The sequence below is a fragment of the Hakea prostrata genome, chromosome 2 (genome assembly GCF_041222555.1).
Source record: "Hakea prostrata isolate BN-2017 chromosome 2, UWA_Hpros_2, whole genome shotgun sequence".
Classification (NCBI taxonomy): domain Eukaryota; kingdom Viridiplantae; phylum Streptophyta; class Magnoliopsida; order Proteales; family Proteaceae; genus Hakea; species Hakea prostrata.
The window spans coordinates 59,187,875-59,211,685 of record NC_142601.1 but is presented as its reverse complement, the minus strand read 5'-3'; the positions used below and the strand labels follow the sequence as shown (position 1 = coordinate 59,211,685).

The 23,811-nt window shown below is 38.5% G+C and overlaps 3 protein-coding genes across 4 annotated transcripts; 1 reads left to right on the top strand and 2 right to left on the bottom strand.

Annotated features, from left to right (window-relative positions):
• Positions 1-1,588: 1,588 nt before the first annotated feature.
• Positions 1,589-2,942, top strand: LOC149025313 (uncharacterized). The gene is made up of 3 exons (XM_089145531.1): positions 1,589-2,038; positions 2,135-2,250; positions 2,334-2,942. Exons 1-3 carry the CDS (start codon positions 1,865-1,867, stop codon positions 2,635-2,637), a joined length of 594 nt encoding a protein of 197 aa, XP_089001657.1. The 5' UTR covers positions 1,589-1,864; the 3' UTR covers positions 2,638-2,942.
• Positions 2,943-4,326: 1,384 nt separating this feature from the next.
• On the bottom strand, positions 4,327-6,819 carry LOC149025312 (uncharacterized). The gene is made up of 5 exons (XM_089145530.1): positions 6,317-6,819; positions 5,417-6,220; positions 5,213-5,292; positions 5,036-5,107; positions 4,327-4,928 (listed from the first exon to the last, which is right to left on the bottom strand). The coding sequence occupies exons 1-5, from the start codon at positions 6,638-6,640 to the stop codon at positions 4,751-4,753; spliced, it is 1,458 nt and encodes a 485-aa protein (XP_089001656.1). The 5' UTR covers positions 6,641-6,819; the 3' UTR covers positions 4,327-4,750.
• Positions 6,820-8,531: 1,712 nt separating this feature from the next.
• On the bottom strand, positions 8,532-22,458 carry LOC149025311 (uncharacterized). 2 transcript variants are annotated; one of them, XM_089145529.1, is made up of 6 exons: positions 22,092-22,458; positions 19,575-20,516; positions 19,057-19,230; positions 10,183-10,319; positions 9,094-9,204; positions 8,532-8,953 (listed from the first exon to the last, which is right to left on the bottom strand). In XM_089145529.1, exons 1-6 carry the CDS (start codon positions 22,206-22,208, stop codon positions 8,887-8,889), a joined length of 1,548 nt encoding a protein of 515 aa, XP_089001655.1. In that variant the 5' UTR covers positions 22,209-22,458; the 3' UTR covers positions 8,532-8,886. The 2 variants fall into 2 exon arrangements, 1 of the variants encoding a protein (XP_089001655.1); XR_016171716.1 differs by lacking the exons at positions 8,532-8,953; positions 9,094-9,204 and adding an exon at positions 9,421-9,829 and having other exon boundaries at positions 9,947-10,319.
• Positions 22,459-23,811: the final 1,353 nt, after the last annotated feature.

Genomic DNA, 23,811 nt, shown 5'->3' with positions numbered 1-23,811 from the left:
TTATGAAGACATAACAGATTTGTAATGCATTTTGTGGTGCCTTTGACACTTCGTCCCATCAAACATAGTAAAAGTTGGGCACTTAAAATTTTTTGGCATCTCTGGCTTCGAGATTGCACAGACAAATGGATCCTCCTTTAGAACCGAGTAGCATCCTTCCCCGAGTCTTTTAACTTCTTCAATTTTTTGTCTAGCTCTTCAAATCGCTTGTTCACGTAATCAGCATGTTGCGCGGGAGTTCATTATTTTCTCCATCATGGGAGTTATCCTTTGGCCGAGAACTGCTTTCTCAATCATCTAGATGGTCGCCCGGAGGAGGGTCCTTGGACGCTACCTCAGGTGAAGGTTGGGAATGTTCCCCAACCTTTTTCCTTTCCCTTCTCCCGATTTCTTTGAGATGATCGAGATTTGTGATTGGGATTATGTGCTTGACCTTCCTTCCATTGCATGTGCTGGCTTTCTTTGTTGCCATCAAAATTGATGGGAATAATTTGGTTTTTGGCACTGTTGCCACCTGCTGACGAATGCTTGCCCTAATCAGCTCGTTCAAGTCTAGGATTTGCTTTTGCAATTTGTTGAATTGATCTATTGTCACGAACTAATCAGCTGGATCCGGGAAGGCATCACAATTTTTCCAATTCCTGGGGTGACGTCCTCCTTGTTAATCTCCTTCTCACCTTCACTGATTCCTCCCCGACTAACCTATCCAACGTAGTATCCATAACAACTTTTTGATCGGTTTCCCACAAACGGCACCAATTGTTGCTGCAAAAACTCTCCTCGTCCGCCAAGATTCCCTGTCCTCACAAACGTACTTGACTGTGTTGGTCGAGGTCCACCTTCGAGGAGCAAGTTAGCAAGAGATCAATCTAGAAGAACGAATAGGTAAGCTTTCCTAGTTTAGGAAGGAAGTGCTCACTCTTACTCCCCCTTCTCTTGTCCTTAGATCTGTTTATATAGATTCTAAGATGTTTACCTATCCTTCAGTGATTGAGTTGTACTCAATCTCTTGCTAATGATTGAACCCTGCTCGGACTCTTGTTGAGGAGTTCGTTCCAGACTCTCTTATCTGGAGAACGTCTTGACCTTATCTATTCGTAGTTTGTTACGAATAGAAGTTTGGTCGTCCTCGATGACTGATATTCATAGCCATCCGTTGTGGTCAAACCATTCGCCAATTAGGCCTGGTTGATTTATCGGGCAGGATGTTGGTCGAACCGATTCGTGGTCGGTCCGACCTGGATATTTGATCATTAACACTCATACTTCATACTTGAAGGTTATCACATGGAAAATAATACATTATTTTAGAGAAACAAACATATCGACTGATTTCTTATTAAACTTGGGTGCAAAGCAACAGGTACCTTCTCCTGTTGTGGATTGGCATAAGATGATGATTCTTGAATTAAATACAAACGAAGCTGGACAGCCTAAAGTTCAGATTTTGTTAGTTTTTTCTTTAAAATTGATGTTTGTAACAGTTCCGATGTAATGTAATCCTTTTTTTATTTTCTCTTATATAGTACATACGATCTTTTGGTTTTACCTAAAAAGCAGAGTAACTTTCGTCCAAAGCCCATTTGTATCTTCTACTGTTCCACCTCTGATACCAAATACTTCTTAAATTACTTCTGAAATGATGGTTCAAGTCCGTGAATTGGACTTGAAAATGATGCCAGAAGAGCGGTCTCTTTGAGCTTCAACGGCATAGACCCACTTCTGTCGACTGTCGGCCAATCTCATGAATTTTGCTTCGACTTTTGTCTTGAACCTGGAACAGAGTTGATAAAAAACAGAGATGTGGATCTAAATAATTTATAATTGAATTTCTCTGGCTCCATTCAATTCCAAGGAAGAATCAATGGCTGGAATGCTTCCTGGCGTGGAATGTGCGAGAAGGAGGCGATTCCATCAAGGAGGAGGAGGATGCATTGAGTCACAGTTTACAGCGGGTAATGGTCGAACAAGGCACTCAGCTTTTTGTCTTTATACAATCAGCAGTCATGAAACCCATCTCAGTGCAAATCTCTCACTGGTATTCAATTCCTTCTTTTGAACCTACTTTCTTGTCTCTCAGTTATCTATCTAAGTTTTATAGATGGATTAACACGAGTTTTCAACACCAACCCAGCAACGAAAAGCACCAAACCAGAGCTCACAGGATGAGAAACTCGGCGGAGTGGCTAGAGAAGCAAAGGAGAGACTGGATGAGAGGTTGAACCCACCAAAAAACCCAGAAAGTAAAAGGTATATAGTTGAAGTTAGTTGTAGTGAACTGCTTAGAAAAGTAACTTCGATACCAATTGAACAAACTTTTGCTTGAATTACAGGCAGAGCAACAAAGAGAGTGGGAAGGGAACAGTTTCTGTTTCTGTTGTCCAGCTTGGAGATTTGCCAAAGGAGGTAATAGGATCGAAGAAGATTAGTAGCTCTGGCTCGAAGAGATTCAGGTGGGCGAAGCTGGGGAGTAAAGCATTGGGTCAAGAAGAGTGTGCAGTTTGCTTAGAGTGGTTCAAAGCAGGGGAGACCCTTCTGCAGCTGCCTTGTGCTCATAGGTTCCACTCCAGGTGCCTTGTGCCCTGGCTAGAAAGCAGCGCTCACTGCCCCTGTTGCAGGCTTAGAATTTTGATTTAGTGCTTGTAACCTTGTAGCTTTCTTGTTTTCCGAGCTTGTCTATGAATATGGTTGTTCAAGTTAGTAAGTTGGTGGTGGGAAGGGGAGGGCTTATCCCACTCGGCATATCCTCTGTTTCAAAATCAGAATTCTTGAAAGATCTTGTCTAGTGCTTTATTCACTTGTTGAATGCTTGATCATGGTTCAAGTTCGAGAAACATCCTCTCTGAAAATGAAGGTTAGACTGTGTATGAGAATTGGCATCTAAGGTACAATAAACAGATGACTAATTATGTTCTGATACTTACCTTGCTTAAAAGTCCAAAATAAATACTTGTGTTTCAATTTTCATGGCAAAATGAAGTGGCCAATCCAATGTGGCCCTTAAGGTCTTAGTCCGCCCTCAAGCTAGAACAGGATCTAAGCTACTCTGGTCTTAGGCTGGGAGAAGATTGAAATATTTCAGGGTTCAACTTCAGTGCTGCGCATTGTGCTGCCAACGGTCGAGATTCCGATCTTGTTCATCCGTCTCGCTTTCAACCACATGCAAAACTAATGGTTGAAATTTCGATCTCGGTTGCTGGCAGCTGCACATTTAATGCGCAACATTCAAGTCTGTTCCAATATTTTACAGGGCTAAGTCAAGATTGAGTGTTTGACCTAGCCGGGTTCAACCCGAGCCAGACTAATCTTATCACCCTATCTAGAATATCTTTGATAAAGGTAGAACAATTATGAATGGTTCAATTTGGCAGTTGGAATATAATGAGAAACCAAGGAATATGTCCTGATAGTTACAAATAACCACTAGGGCTCCAACCTCTCCTCATTACAAAGAACCTAATCAAATTGATGAGGTGACAAGGACATAAATTGAATTAGGTCCCCACTCAACAATGACCAAAGTTGGACCGATCCACTAGTGGTAAAGTGTCATAGTGTTAGGACCTAATCTGACTCGGTTTTAGTTAGGTAAGGATTTAAACTAGTTTGGTCACCATGTTTCCTTGATTAGATATCTTTCGTCTTGAGTTCAAAAGTAATTAGTGCTCTTAATTTATGTCATTATCAGTTTATTATCCTTGTGGCTTTCAATTCTTGGTGTGCCGTCACCATCATCTTTAATTTCCCTGTTGGCTACAAGGAAGAGGATGTCTCTAGGAGCAAGGCAACTTAGTTTTATTAGTAGTGTTGATTACAGAATCGAATTAAACCATATTAGATAGACCTAACTCCCAAAAGTAGAGTGCAAGTTGGATCTACATGGTTAATGCTTCTACCTCTTTATTTTTTTCTAGGTTCAAACGATTGAATCTTATATCAGATTTATTTAAGCCAACGCAAATCAAGGATAGGGACAGGAACAGGAATAGCGTCAGTTGTCAGAGGTAGTGGTAGGTATAAGAACGGGGCCAACCTTGACGAGCCAAGCCAAGATCAGGTGACTTCTATTTTATACCCTAAATCAAGGTCAAGCAGAAATGGGCTTGACCATATAACATAAGAGCATTTAGGACTAGATTTCAATTTTGAGAAGCTCAACTGAGCTGATCCTATTGCAACCCTACCCAAAAGCTTTAGATAGCTTGATTAAATTTGGGTTTTTCTCTGGATCCTCGGGTTGATTTCTGCTCTAGTTTCAGTGAACACGCACGCCCCAGTAAAAATTAATTATAAGGTATCATATTAATATTATACATCAGCACTTATCCAAATGATAGTGCGAGGGGGTAGATATCTCATTAACTGACTGTTAAATTTGTTGGGTTTCAGTATTTGTCAGTTTTAGACTGAGATCTAGGTGTCAAACGCATGATCAAGGTTTTAAAAGCAGCAGGAAATCAGCATGGCGATTCAACAAATTGGCAATCTTGGTTACATGAATTTACGAGACCAGAAGACCACAACTTAGAAGAAATCCAATCTTCAAACGCCTTCACCATAAAAGATGAACTGGGTTTCTACAACATTGTCTCTGTACCATGGACAAGAAAAAGACAGGAAAATAAGAAACAATTATTTAGTTTACTGGATTGGAGACAATCCATGCTCAACGCTATATATAAGACAGCAAATATGGGAATGTAGTAATTGCAGGGTGGCCATCCCAGCGATGACAACCCATCATGTGAAGTTAAAGAAAGAAGTTTGGATGAGAATTCTCATTGTCGTGGTCGAAGGTCTCCCATCTCCCTGAGCTTCCATGCTTCTCTCTGACCGCATTTCTTTGGTTTTCCATCTCACCCACATGATCTTTGAATTCCTTCTTCACCACATCCAGGACAATGTCCCCATACCTATCGCACCATGACCTTAACAGAAATTTCAAATGAAAACAATAAAATTTAGCAACTACGAAACAAGATAACATAGAAATTGTCATGACAGTTTTTTATATTGAAGAACAGAAACTTCTTACTTGGGGAAGAATTTTTTCAGGTCGGCTTTATCTACTGGTAGCCTGGTTGATATTGCATCTACTTGTTCAGTCCTGATAAGAAGCATGAGACAGACTATAAGAATTCTGAAAGAGAAGAAGCTTTGCGGAGTAATGGAGAGATGCAATGGAATGAAATCTAAAGTCATTGGTTATTACGAGAATTGAAGATTTGGGTTGGTGGTGCTGAGTTCAGCTTGGATTCTTGAAAGTTCCTTCTTTATGTTCTCTCCCAACACCTGTGTACAAAAATGGAGATAATTCACACTTAGTCTCACCTGTCTGATAATCCTAGTGCAAGTCTGCAGTCATGGATTTGAATACAAAATAAAGAGACCTATTGAACCTTTTATAATTCCGAACCTTGTCGATGAAAAAATCTGATGCAGATCCATCTGAATGTATCTTTGTCTTTATCAATTTGGTGTTCGGACCCTCCCCAATGGGGCTAGGAACTAAGGGGCAATGCGTTGAAGATGGTTGCTCATCTGACTTCTCCCCAAGGGATAAAGGTGTTGTTTCATCCTCAGAATGACTTCTTTTCCATTTCTTGAACCCATCAAATCCCCACTGCTTCTTAGCTGATTTTGTTGCCCTTTCTTCAGGATCTAGTACAGGATTGCCTCTGTTTTCTTCTTTCTGTTCTTTCAGATAGAAAGTGCGGAAGGGTTTCGTTCTTGCCTTATCAGTGCTGCTAATTCTCTCCTCAGACATGATGGTATGCAAGGGTGAGCTTTGGGGCATGAGAATGGATCGAGTTTCACTCTCATTTGATGCCATATTCCAGAATGGGTTTTCTGTATCGTTTGAAGAGGAGCCAGTGGACATTATATTGGGATTGAAATTCTCCCTTGTTCCACCCTTTCCCTTGCTCTTTCCGGATTTGCAAGGCGAGATAAAGTTGATCACGGACGCAGCTCCTTTGATCTGTTTCATTGGCGATTTGTGCTTGGGCTTGTTTTTCAGAGGCAAGCTTTCCCGATCCATCAGGCATTGGTCCTCTTTCAAATCGATTACTGTCCATTCTTCTTCTGAGTTAGTTATCTGCCCAGCAACGATAACATCTCGAGCTCCAATCTCAGCTCCTTGAACGGCTAGTCTTTGCAACAGAGGCCTCTTTGAAGAATGATACTCCTCCTCAGAGATGCATTTCGCGTAAAAAAGCTCCTAAGCATGGTTAGAAGGGTTAGAAATAGTAAAAGATGACAATAAAGATCAACTCAAGCCACATTATGAGTTACCACTTGAAAATTAGAACGATACCTGCAAGAAAAGCAACTTGTCTCTAAGAATTGGAGGCTGTTCTTGATTAGGTGGAGAAGCGATGAGTGTTTCAAGAAGGTGAGATCTGAAAGCAGAGACCTCCATTTCTGCTACAATTCCTTCCTTCTGGAGACCGATTAAGTTAAGAATCCGGTGGAAGGATTCTTGCTGCCATTTGAGATTCTCCGATTGCTGCTTGGAGAGCTTTTGTTCGCTAGCAGGTAAGCGCCTCTTCTTGAAGGAGAAAGGAAGGATATTTTTGCAGAGGGAGGTAATGGTGTCATGGAGGGAAGAATAGTAAGCTGGAGTGTATGTATACACCATCTTCAAACCTATGGTGTTCCTTGCAATTGTTGAATCGAATCGAGAGCTGAGGTGAAGAGACGACGATGAGGATTTCGAAGATCTTCTAAAGAAAAAATGCTGTCTTGGAGAATCGTTTTGGGCAATTTTGAACAAGAGGTACTACCAACGGTAACTCGAACTAGCCGTTAGTGTGGCCTATGCCCGTTGGATGCCAGTCTTACCAAATAAAAGACAAAAGCAACCGAATTTTATTTCCTTAATTCCTGAATTCCAGGGTCTTGGACTTCGGATTTGGGTCTGGAATTGGTCCGGGTTAGGGAACCGGTCCCCTGATAACTATGCATTTCGAGTTAAGGATTTACAAACTCCTTTTGTGTTGATGTGGGGATAATTTTATAGGATCATTAAAGCTTAAAGGAAAACCCTATGGAACCATTATTCGACCAGCTATGACGTACAGTGCAGAGGGCTGGGTTGTTAAAAAGAATCATATAGATAAATTCAGTGTAACAGAAATAAGAATGCTAAGATGGATGAATGGGAAAACTAAGAAATATAAGATAATGAATAATCATATTAGAGTTGGTTTGGGAGTTACTCCCATAAGTGATAAACTTCGGGAAAGTCGTTTGGGGTGGCACGGCGATGTTCAACGGATATCGATAAATGCCCATGTACAGATAAATGATATAATCCATATTGAAGGAATAAGGTAGACCCAAGATAACTTTAAGAGAAGCGATGAGAAATGATATGCATAACTTAGGCCTTATATCTTGCATGACCTCAAACAGAACTGATTGGAAGAGAAGAATTAATGTAGTTGACCCTATTTAATTAAGACAAAACTTACTGCTGTTGTTGTTGTGGGGCTAATTTTATGTTGATTTTTTCTCAACCCCTAAAAAACCAAACCAAGTTGTGCTTACAAGACGAAGAGCAAATACACCTGAAAGGAAATTTTCTTACTTCCAATTCAAGAAAGTAGGAAATTACTGGTTGGCCTGATCCAAGAAAGAACGGCATGGAGAGCAAGACTCACCAGAGTCTTTCTAGATCCCAATGCAGCCAATGCCATCTAGCTGCCACAAAGCAAAAGGAAAGTATAATTTATAAAAAGATAAAAACACCTAAAGATCAAATGTGCATATATTAATATAACCATCAAAAGTGAGGATCAGCTGACCAGGCCTGAAGCATCCCAGGGCTAGGCTGTGCTCCACAAATCTTGACGTCTGCTCAGTAAACAATCAGAAATGCACAACACAATGCGACTATGAGATGCTCTCCGTGGAAGCTCCTGTCGCTGGAGAGGAGCTTAATCCCAAAATTGAAGCTTACATAAGCTTGGACAATGGGGTAGGAGCAGTAGTAACTGTTGATCTAAAACTCCAACATAGAGAAGCTACGGTGTAATTACGCATTGTTTATTTGCTGAATCAAAAGTAAGGTAAGAGAAAGTAAATTTTTCTATAAAATTTTCAAAGCATGACTTGTTTAGTTTAATCGAATGAAAAAGTAAGCAAACAAGTTTCTTAAATTAAGAAAGCTTCTACTAATATGACATGTTACTTTTTTCATCCCTTTTCAAAACCTCAATAACCCCTTAACCTATCTAGTGGAACTTCATGAAAAAATTTAAAATACAGTAAAAGTAAAACCCACATTTGAGCAAGTTCTGAAGGACCTGCCAGAAAATTATTATAAAACTACAGCTCTTCCAAAGCTAACTGACCTTAACAAGAAATCCATCATGAATTGATGCTTAAACAGCATTATGCTTCTAAAACACATAGTGCTGGCTAGTTTTTAAGCTTGCTATATAACTGATTAAGCAACACCAAAAACCACGCAAGACAGGTCTAGTGTTAACCGCTACCCCACAAGCATGGAGAAATTAGCACCAAAATCCAGGGAACAACTTGGCCAGCTCAAAAGAAGAGTGAGCTCATATTCTATGAATCAGCTGTTAAAAATTCATCAATTGCATTTTATTTTTTTTGGTAAAAGAAAAAATTGATTAATTCATCAATTGCATGACCTGCCCAAGTCATTTCGGATCAGAACCAAAAAGCATTCTTCGTCAATCTTCGGACTAGATATTTCTCTTTCTTCAAGTGTACATGCCACATATATTGACATGAAAGAGAAACACACGGTATATATATCATGAGGAAGAAGTGAATATCCAACACCTGAAGAGCAAGCTTATCTACCCTACTCGTATTTATATACACAGGTTTCTTCTCAAAGAAGAGGGAAAATTATGAATTTGAAACAGTGGCCTGAGTAACTCCCTCACAAACATTTCCACGGCAGAGAGGGCAAACCCTGTGAAGCAACAACAGAAGGATCAAGACCTACACAGTGGGGGGAAAAAGAGGGGAAGGAACCAAACAAGCAGAAAAACAAAAAATAACAAACGAAAGCCCAAAATTAAACACAGGTGTGTAGAGAGGAGAGACTGATACCCATGTATCTCCTTAAGCCATTTATCAACACATGTCATATGGTATTCATGACGGCATGGAAGGACTCTTATTTTATCCCCCTCTTCATACTCTGAAAGGCAAATGTAACACCTGTGATAAGACATTAAATAACCAGCTTAAGTGCAGAGCAAACTTATCAATCAACAGGAAAGGTTTAAGAAGGTACTGGAACAACATCGAAATTACCCTAGATAGAAGAACATAATGATGATGATAACAGAAAATGAACATAATGGAGAATGTTAATCAACGCTATTGGCTCAAAAAGATAAGTGTTCACACCCCCCCCCCCCCCAAACAAAAAAAATATTTGGGGAGGGGAGGGAAAGAAGACTATATATCATTCACTAAGTAGAAGCATTTCAGGCTCATTAAAATCAAGCACTCAAATATTTACCACATTAGATGGTATAAATGCCCGAGAGATTATTCCAAGTTTCTTTAAGAAGGAGAAAAAAAAAAAAAAAAAGAGACAAGTTTCTCAAAGTTCAAGATCTGCAGAATAAATGCTTAATAATATTTCAAGCCAAATTACCTTCCAATATGGCTTCCTTTCAGAAGCTCAATGAAAAAAGGCTAACAAACATATAGTAGGAGGGGAATTTTCCTAAGGTGCATTAAAGCCTGACGTGATAACCATTAACTACTACGTCATGTCTTTGACAACTGAGAATGCAGTAGTCCTTCCTCAACCTGGACAAGGAGACTAACCATTCTGCACAACAATGGCCAAGTAACAGAGGATATCTTGTTAATCATCTAGATTTACAATGATCAATAATAGCCTCAGGTATATTTAGACCCCAATTCCAACAAAAACATATTAACCTACCTCTGATCATTGCTTTAATGGAGAAAACCACAACTCTGCTTGTGGATCCTCCAAAAATACCCAAACCTTGAGGGTCAATTGCTAACCCAACAATAAATTGAGATCAATCTACACCAGCATGATGCCATGATCCCTTTCACAAGCATGCATTATAACACATCACTATCTCTGAACAGAATTGTCCAAGTATACGTCTTTCATCTCCTCTAAATGTGAAAATAAAGTTAGAAACTTACTGTTCCATATCATTTCCACTCTCAGCTGTGTTTTTGTGAATCTTAATAGGGAAGGAGTTAACAACAGATTCAGGAGCTGGGACGGAGACCATTGATAGTGAAAGTGACATGGGTTGGCGATGGATTTCATCCAAGACCTGCAACCATAGAGAAAGTTTTAAGGTGCCAGAACATGTGCCAATTTTCAATATTGCAAAGCAGCAAAGTCCATACAAATAGCACCACTAAATAAAAAGGATGGGGAGAGGGAGAAAATCATGAAAAGGTGCTAGTTGACGATGTGGAATCTACAAAACCATAGCAATTCATTTCTGATCAGAATAAGTTAGCCTTTTACACAAATCAGTAATTCAAATAAAAGTTGATATTGGAGTATAAGCTAAATCAAAATGTCACAACCATTCGGTATAGCTGTGCTCAAGTCAAAAGATGAATAGAGTTCTAACGAATATCACCCCCAAATAGACCAGGTATACCCATCCCAATAAAGAAGACACTAAGAAAAAGGTAGAAGTTTCAATGAGCAGGAATATGCAAAAATAACTAATAACCCAAAATAAAGTTAAGAGAATACAAATGAGAAAAAAACAGTAACTAATGGATACAACAACAAGAAGCCTTATCCCCACTACATGGGATCAGCTATATGGAGGGCTGCAATTGCCCCCCCCCTTTGGTTATTTGAGCCCATTCCCGCCCTGCCCCTAGTTCAGGCCAATGATTATTGTCCCGGCCCCTAACCCTACGGGCCAGCCAAGCCCATTCCCGCCCTTGCCCCCCCCCTCCCTTTTCCTCCTGCCTTTCTTTCTTTTTTGCTTCTTTGGTCGTATATCATGTACTGTTTTATACATATTGTATTAAATACTTAAATTCCAAACTTAGTTTTGAAAAATAAAATAGTAAAGATGTCAACAAATAATCCAAAACTTATATTCAATATGTATTTAACTATTTATACCCATTTAGATTTTAGAGAAATAGAGAAATCCAAATTTCTAGGGTTTTTTAATTTGCTATTCGATGAAAATTATGGTTATTATATGTAAACTCGAAGGGAAAAAGAAAAGATTTATCTCAATTCTCAATTAATTTCTAGCTTCAAGACAATGGTCAAACTTCATTCCAAATTTCCAATTTGTCTCTCCCTCTCTCTCTCTCTCTCTCTCTCTCTCTCTCTTTTTCCTTTGGTTTTTCTCCAGAGAGAAGAGTTAAAATTATTCATGAAATAGAATAAGTAGAGAGAAGAATTGTAATTAAATTTAGGCATATTTGAAAGTCAAGTCAATTATAGAGAATGTCACACAAACTCTTTTTGTAAACTTAGAAACATCAGAGATTCAGAATTCAAAAGGAATATGATAAATGAAAATTTTATCTTCAAAGTCAAGAACTTAAGCTGTAGGTAGGTATGTTTTCATTCACAAATGTTCAATAAATTGATATCTTTATTCAATACAAAAAAATCATATTCAAAACCTTGTTAACAAGTAAATCGACGATAATTTAGTATTCAACAAAAAAAAAAAATCATAGTGAAAGAAAATGATGTTTTAGTTACAAACATGCTATATGTTTTTAATAAATTTTTTGAAATATCACGAGATTTGTTAGATATTCATGATGAGAGTTGGGGTATAGATTTGTTAGATATTAATTCTTTATGTAATAGTTTTTATTATTTGTAATATATTATCTCACCTTAGTCAAAAAACAAAATCAATATTTTATTGAACTAAAAATGACTTTGTTGGAAAAATAAAAATTACCTTAGAAATAATATAAAAAGTGAATTTATAGTCTAATATGATCAAAGTGACTAAATGTCAAAATCAAGACTCATATCAATGTTAGTATGAAGATCAAGGTAAAAATCTAGTACTGTAGTTCATGATAATCGTCAAATTAATATTAAGATCAGAGCCAAAATTAGGGTCAGGGTCAGGGCCAAAATCAAATAGATGCTTATTACATTTGAATGATGTTATAATTTATTTTTATTAATTTTCTACAAAACATGATCATGTTTCTAAAATTTGACACGTGTCAAGTATCCACCTATATGTATTACAATTAATTCCTCTCCATGTGGGTGGAGGGTCCAGAGTCTTTAGACTCAAATCGGGCGGGTTCGGGGGTCGGGATCGGGGCTATCGGGGCCAAGATCGGCGGATCGGGGGCCAAGATCGGCGACGATCGGGGCCAGATCGGGGCAATCGGGGCAAGATCGGGCCAAAATCAGGCCGGTCGGGGCCAGATCGGGCCGTCGGGGCCAAAAATCGGCGGGCCGAGATGGGCTGGCGGGCCGGTAATCCCGGGCCCCCCTTGGCCCTGTTAGGGCCATTATTTGGCCCTAACCCGCCCTTAGGGCTAAAGATATTAGGGCCAATCTTGCCCAAGCCCTATTCGGGCTCGGGGGCGGGGGGGGGGGGGGGGGGGGGGGCGGGGGCCCCCCCCGGCCCCGGGGGGGGGGGCCTCCCTTCCAAGCCGGCTCTGGGGGGGCCCCCCAGGGCCCCCTTAAATGCTTTCTTTCTCATGACTTCTAAGGTTATTCTAGGTCTTCCCTTAGCTTTGTCAGTTCCTTCAATCTGAATTAAATTGCTCATCCGCACCATAGTTGTCATGGCAACAAGGCAAGAGGTGGTTTAGGCTAGTTAAGGCAGTGAGGAGATGAGGCACGTGCCGAGGGCTTTTGAGGCAGTCAAGGTGTTTAAGTGAAACTTTTAGTGTACATCCCATACACTATAGTTCATTATAAATATATTATATCTAATATAATAAAATAACTAACATTAGCTATCTTAAATCATCCAACATACTACAAACCGCATATACTAGAGTTTTTAACACTGTAACAGCATACCTTAGTAACATTGTAAAAACATACCAGAATTTTTAACAAAAACAAATGCTACAAGTGGCTGTAGGATACTAGGATTAAGTGATGAACAAAAATAAATAAATTCAACATAACAGAGTTTCTTTCTTTCCTTCTTCCTAATAAGTCACCGGAGTGTTCTGTAAATATCGCCAGAGAAGAGGGTCTACAAAATATTGCTGAAGTGCCGCAGCTGCCACTGCAAATTGCCTCCCGCTGCAAGGTTTTTGTTTTGTAATAGATTTATAAATAAAAAATAAAAAGAAGAAGAAAATAGTTGCCGGAGTGAGTCGAGTGACATAACTTCATCCTTCACTAGAGAGAGAGAGAGAGTTCAATGAGAAGAAGAGAGTCCAATACGGTCTCTGCAAGTCGCAGATGGTCGCCACTCGAGAGAGAAGTTTAAAATATGCTCCGGTCTAGTGTTGCAATTTGCAAATAGCCTTAGGTTAATCTCAATAGTTTTTCTCTTTTAATGTTATATGTTGATCCCATGTAGCATCGGTGTAAATTTAATTATAGTTCCAACCAGTAGGAATTTTCAGACCAGAATTTGATGCTCTTTGGTATCACATTTTTGGGTTTTAGAATAAAAAAGGCGAACGCCTAAGCAACACCTTGGACCCTAAGACGACCACCTTATGGAGCTTCCATAAGGCGACACTCAACTCACCACTTCCAGGAGTGTCTAGACGCCTTAACAACTATGCTCGGTATAAGGGCATTTAAAAGCCTCCGTCAAACATGGTCTTGCCACCTCAATTAGCTTCCTAGTAGCTTATCATTTATAGGTGGCTCGGAGCTAGTCCCAAACCAGCTCTAATATGATCATTCCTTACTTTATCCCTCCTAGTTACTACCCATCCATCTCAACATCCTAATTCTGCTATATTGAGTTTATCTATATTATACTCTCTCTAAACAACCCAACACTTTGCGTTCTAAACAATACGTCTATAACACAAATCTTTGGACACGCATCTCCAATTCATCCTTCCTATTTTAACTTTTCAGGAAACATCATCTTCTATACCACTTTTGCTATTTATGACTAAGACAAAGTAACTAAAATAACCACTTTGTAGAATCTCCTTCTCATCAAGTTTCACCACCTCACTATTTGTCCAAGCATGAGTTACACACTAGTTCCATCCTCCCTTTGCTTAGTTTAAAATCTTTTCATTCCAAAGTAGATCTCCGTAGCTCCAACTTAGCATTAATCCCCACTTGTGTCTCACCTACCAAAACAATATCTTTAGCAAAAAACATACACCAAGAACCTCATCTTGAATGTTTCTAATCAAATCATCTATCATAAGTGCAAATAAACAAGGGGTTAAAGCTCATCCTTCATGTAACCCAAATGTAATCAGCACTTCACCACATTGGACCCTGTAATCTAACCGCCACACAAATCCTTAACTATCTCCACATATCTACTTATAAAATTTTGTCTTCTTTCACTCTTTGAACCTATCCATAATTGTCCTAATCAAGTTCATAGCTTCTATTTAGATCTTCTAGGCATAACTCCAATTTTTCCCTTATGAATGGCATAAAACCAAATTGGTTCTCCATAATAGTAATTTCTTATCTCAAATGGTTTCAATTACCCTCTCCCATAATTCCATGGTATGACTCATCTATTTTATGCCTCTTTAATTATTGCAGCTCTAAATATCCCCTATATTTTTGTAAATCAAGACCACGATGCTTCTCCTTCATTCATATGGCATTTTCCTAGTGTTCATAATATTATTAAACAACTTGGTCAACCAAGCTAGCCACAGATTCTTAAGCAATTCCATACTTTGGATAAGTTGGACCTTGCGTATGACTTGCGTATTGATTACTTTCACCCTCCATACATCTTTTTTTACTTCGGACATCACAATTCTCCATATATATGTAAAAAATTAGTGCAACGGTGAATGGTAGTCTCCTAGGACCCTAATACTTGAAGTATGTTCATTTAATATGCTAGAAAAATACATTGCCCATCTCTTTTTGATGTCCTCATCTTATACTAGTACTTTACCATCTTCGCTTTTAAGACATCTAGAATGGTCAAGATCTCTACTCTTGTTGTTCCTCATTTTAAGTATCTTACAAATATCTTTTTTCCCTTTCTTTATACCTAGGTTATTTTATATATCTTTATATTTCTTCTTCCTTGCTTTTTCCACCATTTTCTTAGCTTCCATGTCTAGCAAACTAATGCCCTTGTAGGTTTTCTACACCTGTAGTCCTTTGCAATCTCCTAAAACCGTGGTACTAAATTCCACCAAACATTTATACAAATTTTGGCCTCAACCAAAAACAAGATGGTATGTCTAATTAAAATTGAACCAAAAGTAGACTGAAATTTTAAGATATATCAATTTTTCGGTCTTTAAGTGCAACTCCCACTCGAAGGGATATATTGAATCGCTTTTTGTGGACCACATCTTCTCTTACTCAACCCACCAACCATATATGCTACCAACAATATTATATGACTTATCACAATGGATCAAGGGGTTTCTTCACAATTGGGTTATCCATATCCAATGAGGGGAACAATGCACGTTAGTTCCATCAGACTTTCAAAAAGTACAAAACAATTGTATTAGGACTCTAGAAGAGCATGATGTGATGATATCCTTGAAAATTATGAACTTAATATTCTGAATCTTTAAAAATGTTTATCAATGATTCACTTCTTTTACTTCTTTACAACTTTAAATTGCTTATTCTTTATGTTCTTGAGCACTTGACCAATGTATAACTATGTAAATATATACAAGCACCAAACAATGTACTGCCAACCAAGGGTGAATACAAAGCACCAATTTAGGCAACTATTTGCAATATGATCATTTAAATAAGCAATTTACCTAAATTGCTTATTCTTTATTTTCTTGAGCACTTAACCAATGTATAACTATGTAAATATACATAAGGACCAAACAATGTACTGCCAACCAAAGGTGAATACGAAGCACCAATTTAGGTAACTATTTTTGCAATATGACCATTTAAATATGTTAATACAACCTAAAACAGGGTTACCATAGTGTGAATCTATACTACAAGAATGTTTGGATGTGTGACAACCAGATGTTTCTGAATTCCAAATTCGCCACCGAGCCAGCCCGATGGAATGTTATCCGGACCCGATGTTTTGCCCATCTTTCCGGTTGGTCGGGTTGCCATGGGGCTTATGGTTATAGATATGGAACTGGTGAAGCATATGTTGGTTCATCTAATCTAGTAGCATATTTGCATATCAGTATGGAGATGGATCAGGTACATGATTTGTGGACTACATCTTTGGATATCCATCAAGACTAACACAGTCATTTATGCCAGGTTCCGCGATCAGGTTACAGTCCATGGCCGTACAACACAAATCCTAGGGTAGGATATTAACTTAATGTTGATGATGCTACCTATAGAAGGGCAATGACAAACTATATGGACAATTCTATCCGTACCATGTCATGGCTTGCTTAGGTCCAATATTCAAAGTGCTCCACCATAAGCCAAGTGATGGATCCAATCCAAAAACATAATTGTATATTGAATTCTACTTGTACTAGTTGTTGCATTTTAATGAAAAATCTTAGTTTTGTCTTGCATAATATCCATTTGTACATTAGTGAAAATACTTATTCCAGACTTCGAGTTTTGCCCACATACAGCCGGGCATATGTAGATCAAGAACACCACCTAAGGTAAGGTTTTAGGCAAAAATAACACTTCCAAAGTGTTTATTGGTCTCAAATCAAGTTGGAACCAACAAACAGCCAAAAGAAAAACACAAAAACCCCCCCCACCAAAACATTGAGTTGAAATTTTTTTTTTAAATCTCGCCGAAATTTTGAACCTTGGTGACAACATATTTAGGTTTGACTGCATACAAGCAAGCATGATGTGAATTCAAAAGACCATTGTGGGTTGCTTTTTAGACAAAACTAACAATATGTGATTTATAGGTGTTAAATAGGCTGCCCAAGGAGAATTAGACCCAAAAAATGCCTAAAACCCACCAAGACATGCCGGCAAAATATGGGGGCAGACCCTGTACCAGATTTTTGAGAGGTTTTGGCTGAAATCCTAGTATTTTGGACTTCAGCCAACTCAATAGGGTCAAGATACCGAGATGAGAAAGGATCTTGAACTATGTTTAAAACTAGCTTTATTATTCTTAATGGCTGCTTGAACCTCATCATCACACAACTAAGTCCCTACAAGAATAGTGCTTTTCTTTTGATTCACCTAGGACATCTTTAATTACATTCCTAATCCAAGTAGCCATCTCATTCCAAATTGTATTAGTGTCCCCCTCAAAGGCCCACTTTCCTTTTTTGACTACTTCATCAGTACAAGATTTCAAGCAATCTCCTTTTAAGCTTCACCACTTTATCCTAAGGTAATTAGCTTTTAAGAGCTTGTAGAGTGAAGCACACATCTAAGACCACTAATCTATGCTATGTGGCCAGGCTCCCCTAGTATCAACTTGCAGTTCTTGACAGAAAATCTATCTAGCCTTCTAGTTAGGAAGTAACCTATTTGGCTACCATGATGTTCACTTTTTAAGGTAACAAAATGCTCTCTCTCTCCCCCTGGGGTATCACCTTGCAGTCCTTAACAGAACAATATATCCGGTCGTCTAGTTAGGAAGTAACCTATCTGGTTTTAACTTTTAACAGAACAATGTAATAAAAAGCTCTCTCTCAGCTTCTGCTTACTCTTCTTTAGTTTTCCTAACTTCCCGCATCATTCTAGCCATGTTGGGAGCTATCCTGAGCCCTCCTTCCTGCCCCTTCCACCTATGTTGTGCTTTTCCCTGGTCTCCCTGCTATTATTGTTGCCATTGATTAATGTGAAGCTTCTGAAGTCAACTCCGTTGAAGATCCTACTCATGATAAAGACACTGCACAACTAAAACCTCTTCGTCCTTTGGTTTTAAGATTGTTGAAATTAGGGCTTCCGAATCCTTTGCTAGCCCTACAACAAGCTGGAACAGCTTTGACCATGCCACTGCAAGTTTTGAATCCTGCAATGTTGCTCCAAGCAGTACAGAAGCATCGAGGTCAAGAAACTCCTCTAATATGATGCTCTACCACCCGCAATCCTAGCCGAGTCAAGAAGAAAAAGATTCATGAGGTTTCTAGGTTTGTCTTGGTCGAGCTTGGCCTCTTGGCCTTGTCTTTTGGTCCATTGTTGCCTACTGCTATGTGTTTCTTTCTGCTTGTGCACCCTTTTAGGTTTTTTTGTTAAGGCTTGGCCCTCTTGGTTCTATTTTGTATTTCCCTCTCCCCTTCTTTCCTTTGGTAATGAATTCTTCTATTCATCCAAAAAAAAACCAGGGCCTCCATGTACACTTTTAACTTTTATAACTTCTTTGATCTTTCCCAATGTGTCCATTTAGATCACCCCCTATGAAAATCTTTTCTCCTTGACAAATTCCTTGCAGTAATCCATTTATCCACTCCCAATAGAGAATCCAATATACCCAGTTCCCTCTCCCAAGCCCCTGTGACTAGCGTGACCTCATAACATTTTCACATCAATGGCAATCCTGGTTTCCATTCTCATTTCACAAAACACAAGCTAACAAGAGAAATGTATTTTTTTTTCTCAAGCTTCAAGTGAATTAATTGTATATTCTGGTTAGTATATTCTCTATTATCATGCCATGTCAACGAACCAAAAAGCATAATACCCCCCCCCCCTTCTCTTTCTTCTAAGAATGTTAATTTCTATCACTGTTTTAGGATCAGTTAATGGAACCAGATTCTGAAAATGGAAAAAAATCCACATGTGCCTTTAATCCCTTGTTTTTTCACACCATAATGAGCAGAATATGACACAAAACAAATGAAATCAATTCTCTAATATCAGATTCACCAAACCCTTAACCAAGAATTAAACAACACTAAAGAAAGATATGATTCAAAAAGGCATAAACTGATGAGTGAAAAACAAGCTATTCGATTGAAAAGAGGATCTACCTCAAATAATGCCTCAGCAAGCATAACTATTCGTGAAATACTTGCATGAGTATCAGACTCTTCTGTCCTTGAGAAACTCTCACATGAGCAGGCACCATCAGGGTGAAGCCCAGATGCACAAAAACCTGTTCGTCGGTCACTATCATCAGGTGCACCATGAAGTCTTTCCCACATCTGATATGACCAGCAAGACAACTATCAGTTATTGTGGCTTTTCTTTCCTAAATGAAATGAATTGTGTGAGGAAAGATGAAACCAATAATACCATTAACTTATCACCAGTCTTCCAAAAACTAGGGATTATAAACCATAAAGGGATCCATGGCATCCACAGCCCCATAATCAAATAATAAAGCATGTATCACGAATATTTAAGTGGGAAATAATATAACTCACATATCACCGACTAGACAAACTAATAATACTGTCAAAACATATCCCATCCGCTGGTTTACTAGGACAAGAAGTAAATGATTCATGATACGGCCAAAAGAGAAGTAACTAGATTAATGGATCACCTCTGATCTTGAACTCCGTCGCCGTTCACGCATGCTGCGACTCCTACTGCTAATGTATCCTGAATCACCACCAAAGCCGTCATCAAAGAGATCACCACCAAAATCAAGGAGCCATCTATCATGCATTCCCATATCATCAGCATCCTCAGTCGAGAAAATTATGGTTGGAGAATCAAAATGCCTTCTAGAACTGCGTCTCGAAAAGGCATCCCAAAACAGTCTTCTACTGTTCCTTCTTGCTTCATGGTTGCTTACTTCCCCATTACTACTACCTAAGATGCCAGAAGAAATACTCACCACATCAACATGAAGTACATTTTCATTTCTTCTGCTTCTTTCCCAATCTGGCACATCAAATCCAGGGGCCAGAGGTACTCTCTCTTGAGCAGATTCTCCTTCTAGTGACTGTGAAGTTACTTCTGTCTCAAATGCACTCGGAATAGAATCTGTAACAGGACTGTGGAAAGCTGTCCTTGCATCTGCATGATTTCCAGCAGAGGGTGCTACATATGCATGTGAATCACTAAGTTCCTGATTAGATACACAGCTTGAACATATCCTGTCCTCAAATATCTGGCACCCATCCTCAACGACATTCAAGCAATCACCTAAATTCTCAGAACCTGACTCTCGCGTTTGCTGTGCTTTAAAGGAGGTACTAGCCTCGTCAATAGTTCTTTCCGCATGAACAAATTCATTAGTTATCTGATCAGCAACTAATTCCTTACTATCGGATAAGAATTTGCCATCATTACTCGTAGCAACACTTCCTGAACAATATTTCACTGATCTCTCCCCAAGGTTCCCATTACTATTTTTGGATGATGCACCAGGGTCAGTTCCTGAATTGAAACATGAAGAGGGTTCCTCCATTGAGCTTTCAAGCACAGAAGCAATATCGGGATCATGATCTTCTGAAGAATCAGCCGGATAATCTTCCATCTGCATTAAGAACCAAATTATATGGGAGCCAAATCATTATGTACTGCACCAAGTATTGAACTGATTTAACAAAACTAATACAACATAATTATAAAACATGACTATTCCAGTTTACTTCTGTACAATCCTGTAGAATGATTGATAAGGAAGGGGGAAACCAATCAGACTCTAATTATGACGTAATCCATCAGATGTCATTATGAAATTTCTGCCAAATAAATAAAACATTTATAAAATGTGCTAAGGCTAGCAGCATATTGCAGTATCATTATTCTCGGTTCAAAATAATAACAAGTAAATGAATTAATTATGAGTAACGCATTTGTGCTATACCACAATGAAATAGATTACTTGTAAGAATAAGTCCAGTAAGTCTAAGTGATTACTTATAATTAAATCTAATTAATGCATAATTCTGAGTAATGTTTTTATCTTGTACAGTTATACCCCAAAAATTTTGATGCCTCCTCTGATTGGCAAGGAATTAGGACTAACCCTAAACCAGTATTCTTGTTTTGAGTCAGTTCAGGTTACCTAATTTACTAAGGATTGGGTAGGACTTTCCTTCTCAATGTAGGAATCATTTTTGAGTCTTCTATAAAAGTTTGTAAGGGATCTGATGTAAACCAGACTCAGGGCCGAAGTAGAGCCCAAGGTAGTTCCCCAAACCCTACGGCCCTCTGGTACCATAAGGGGCTTTATGGTAATTTTGCTATTTTTTTGGTTGAGTCCACTTAGGGTTTTGTTGGGTCCAGTATGTTTGTGGGACCCCAGATCTACTTTTATTTTTGAGTTTGAGTCATTATTTGTTAAGCTATTGAAAAGTCCTTGTTAGTAAGGGATTCCTAAGTTGCAATGGAGTCCCCTAATTTCAACCTACTTCTTGCAAGGATTTCATATACTAGTTTCCAATTATATCCTTCCAGAGTGAGATATGATAGAGTCCCTGTATGAGTAAGAGTCTTTATAACTGACAGCCCAACTTTCACAAGGAAGTTGTTATATGTAACACACCGACAGCCCAACTTTCACACTACACAGCCAGCCAGTCAGAAAACAGTAATCCAAGTTTATCATTCTTATATCACATCCACTGACCCTGAGCGACTCAATTTTCCTAATTACAAATTTTAACAAAAGCTTGTCTCACCCACTGTCATCTGTAATTTTCAACTCATTACGTGTCCGGTCAATTAAAGGCCATCTCTAATCCTCATCACAAAGAGGCAATCACCATTCACCATGGATATTATTTGCAAACAGCAAAACATGTTGAGGTATAGGTTGCAGGTCATAATTTGAAATTCTTAAACACAATGGAAAAAATGGACCGAGAATTAGAATTAGCTGACATTTCAAAATAAATCAATATCTATAGTTAAAAAATTACAATCACAAACGAAATCAAAGTCAATCTCCTGCACGGATCGAATGGTCTCCGACCACAATCTACTCCAAAGTGAGGAAATCCATGCAGCTTGACACATCCTGAATTCAACAAACCACTCCCCCCACCCCAAAAAAAAAAAAAACACGAAAGAAACCAAAATCTCCCCTTAAAGGTGTTGCGATTACCTCAATCGGAGCGTGAGAAGAAGAACCACCGCAGATGAACGAGGATAATCTGCGATTTGCGCTGTTATCTCGCGAATGAGAAGGTCGCGCGCCCAAACGACTGCTACTCGAACCCATCCTCAGAAGTCACACACACACTCACCTGCTCTTTAAATCTTTTTCTCAACTTTTGGTTCCTTTCTTCTTAAAGTCTTTTTCTGTGAAACTTCGAAGAAATAGATGGTAGAGAAACTATAGCACAGGCAAGGTCGTGCGATTCTATTCTATCGTATGCGAAGGGAACACAACAACTACTACTGTTCAGCTGTTGGATGATGATACTCCGAAGGTGCACTTAACACTCATTTCAAGTTTCCAACACAGCGCACCTCTTTAGTCTCTTTTCAAATTCAAGTATTTTTTCAACTTTTGTTATTTATTATTACATTTCCTTTTATTCAACTGGTAGGGTCCGCTTCGACCATAAATGACACGTGGCGCTTTATACTTACTCTGGAAGGGCGCTAGTTATGGGCTACCGTTAGATTACACTAAGCTGTGGGCCCACACTCACACGATCCGTAAGGAGTAAGGACTGGATCGAGACCCCACCCGCATTTTCTTGCGCAATTTGATAGCGCGGCGCCACCTCCCGGAATTAGGTGAGGTGGCCTCCGTATTGCATACGGTGCACACAGTTTGAAATTGGGCGCCGGAATCATGTCCGGTTTTTTTGAACAAATAAAGAATTATTTTTTTATTTTTTTATTTTTTTTGTTACAAAATGGGTTAAAAGACGAAAAAAAACAAAATAAATCAAACTAGAGCACAACTCTTAAGACAATTCCTCTAATACGAAATCAAGTGTTCTAATCTTTTTCTTTTCTTTTTTTTCTTTTCTTTCTCTTATTTTAATCTTAGGCACTTTGATGACATAAACCGGCCATGGAACAGTTTTTTGCCTTCTCCCATTTTCAAAACGCAAAGAACCCATAAAGTGTTTGATAAAATAGGTCTAACTTTCTTGTAATGCTTTTTGAAAATTAACTTATGATTTGTTTTGTTATTCTCAAAAATAAATAATATATCAAAATTATGTCAAAGAGAACACTCTCCCTCATTCACATGCAACTTCTAAATCTTTGTCACCTTCATAAATCTCCATTGTCTCGAGTGTTTTGAACATACATGTTAGTAACGGTCAAAATTGTGCCTAGACCTTATTTGATTAAAACATTAGAAAACATTGGTCTCAAAAAATACTAACCAAACACACATTTATTGTGTCAAGGATAACCTTCCTTGACTTTATATAAAGTTATCAGTTGAGGGGGGGGGGGGAATTCGATTAAATTTAATTTTACTTTAGACTAATAACAAAAATTTCAAACCACTGTAGGGTAATTTGTGGGGGACGCTCTTACTGAAGTAAACTCCACCTTTTTATAAAGTTGATCTCTTATTAGGAGAATAGGCCAATGCTAGTCCTAATAGTTTAAAGATCTCCTTCACAAATTATACAAAAGATAAAACATCATTGACAAGAGCTGGGTAATTTCAAAGGGTCACTTCGAACAATTTTGATTCCTTGAAGGCATTAAGGTATTGAAGAAATAAGAAAATTAATGAGACTCATCCACTTATCTCCAAAACCCACATGCCTTAGATACCTATAATAAATCCCCATTTTGAGAGATAAAGTTTGATACTAACAAAACATGAAAATATTTGTGAGTTATGG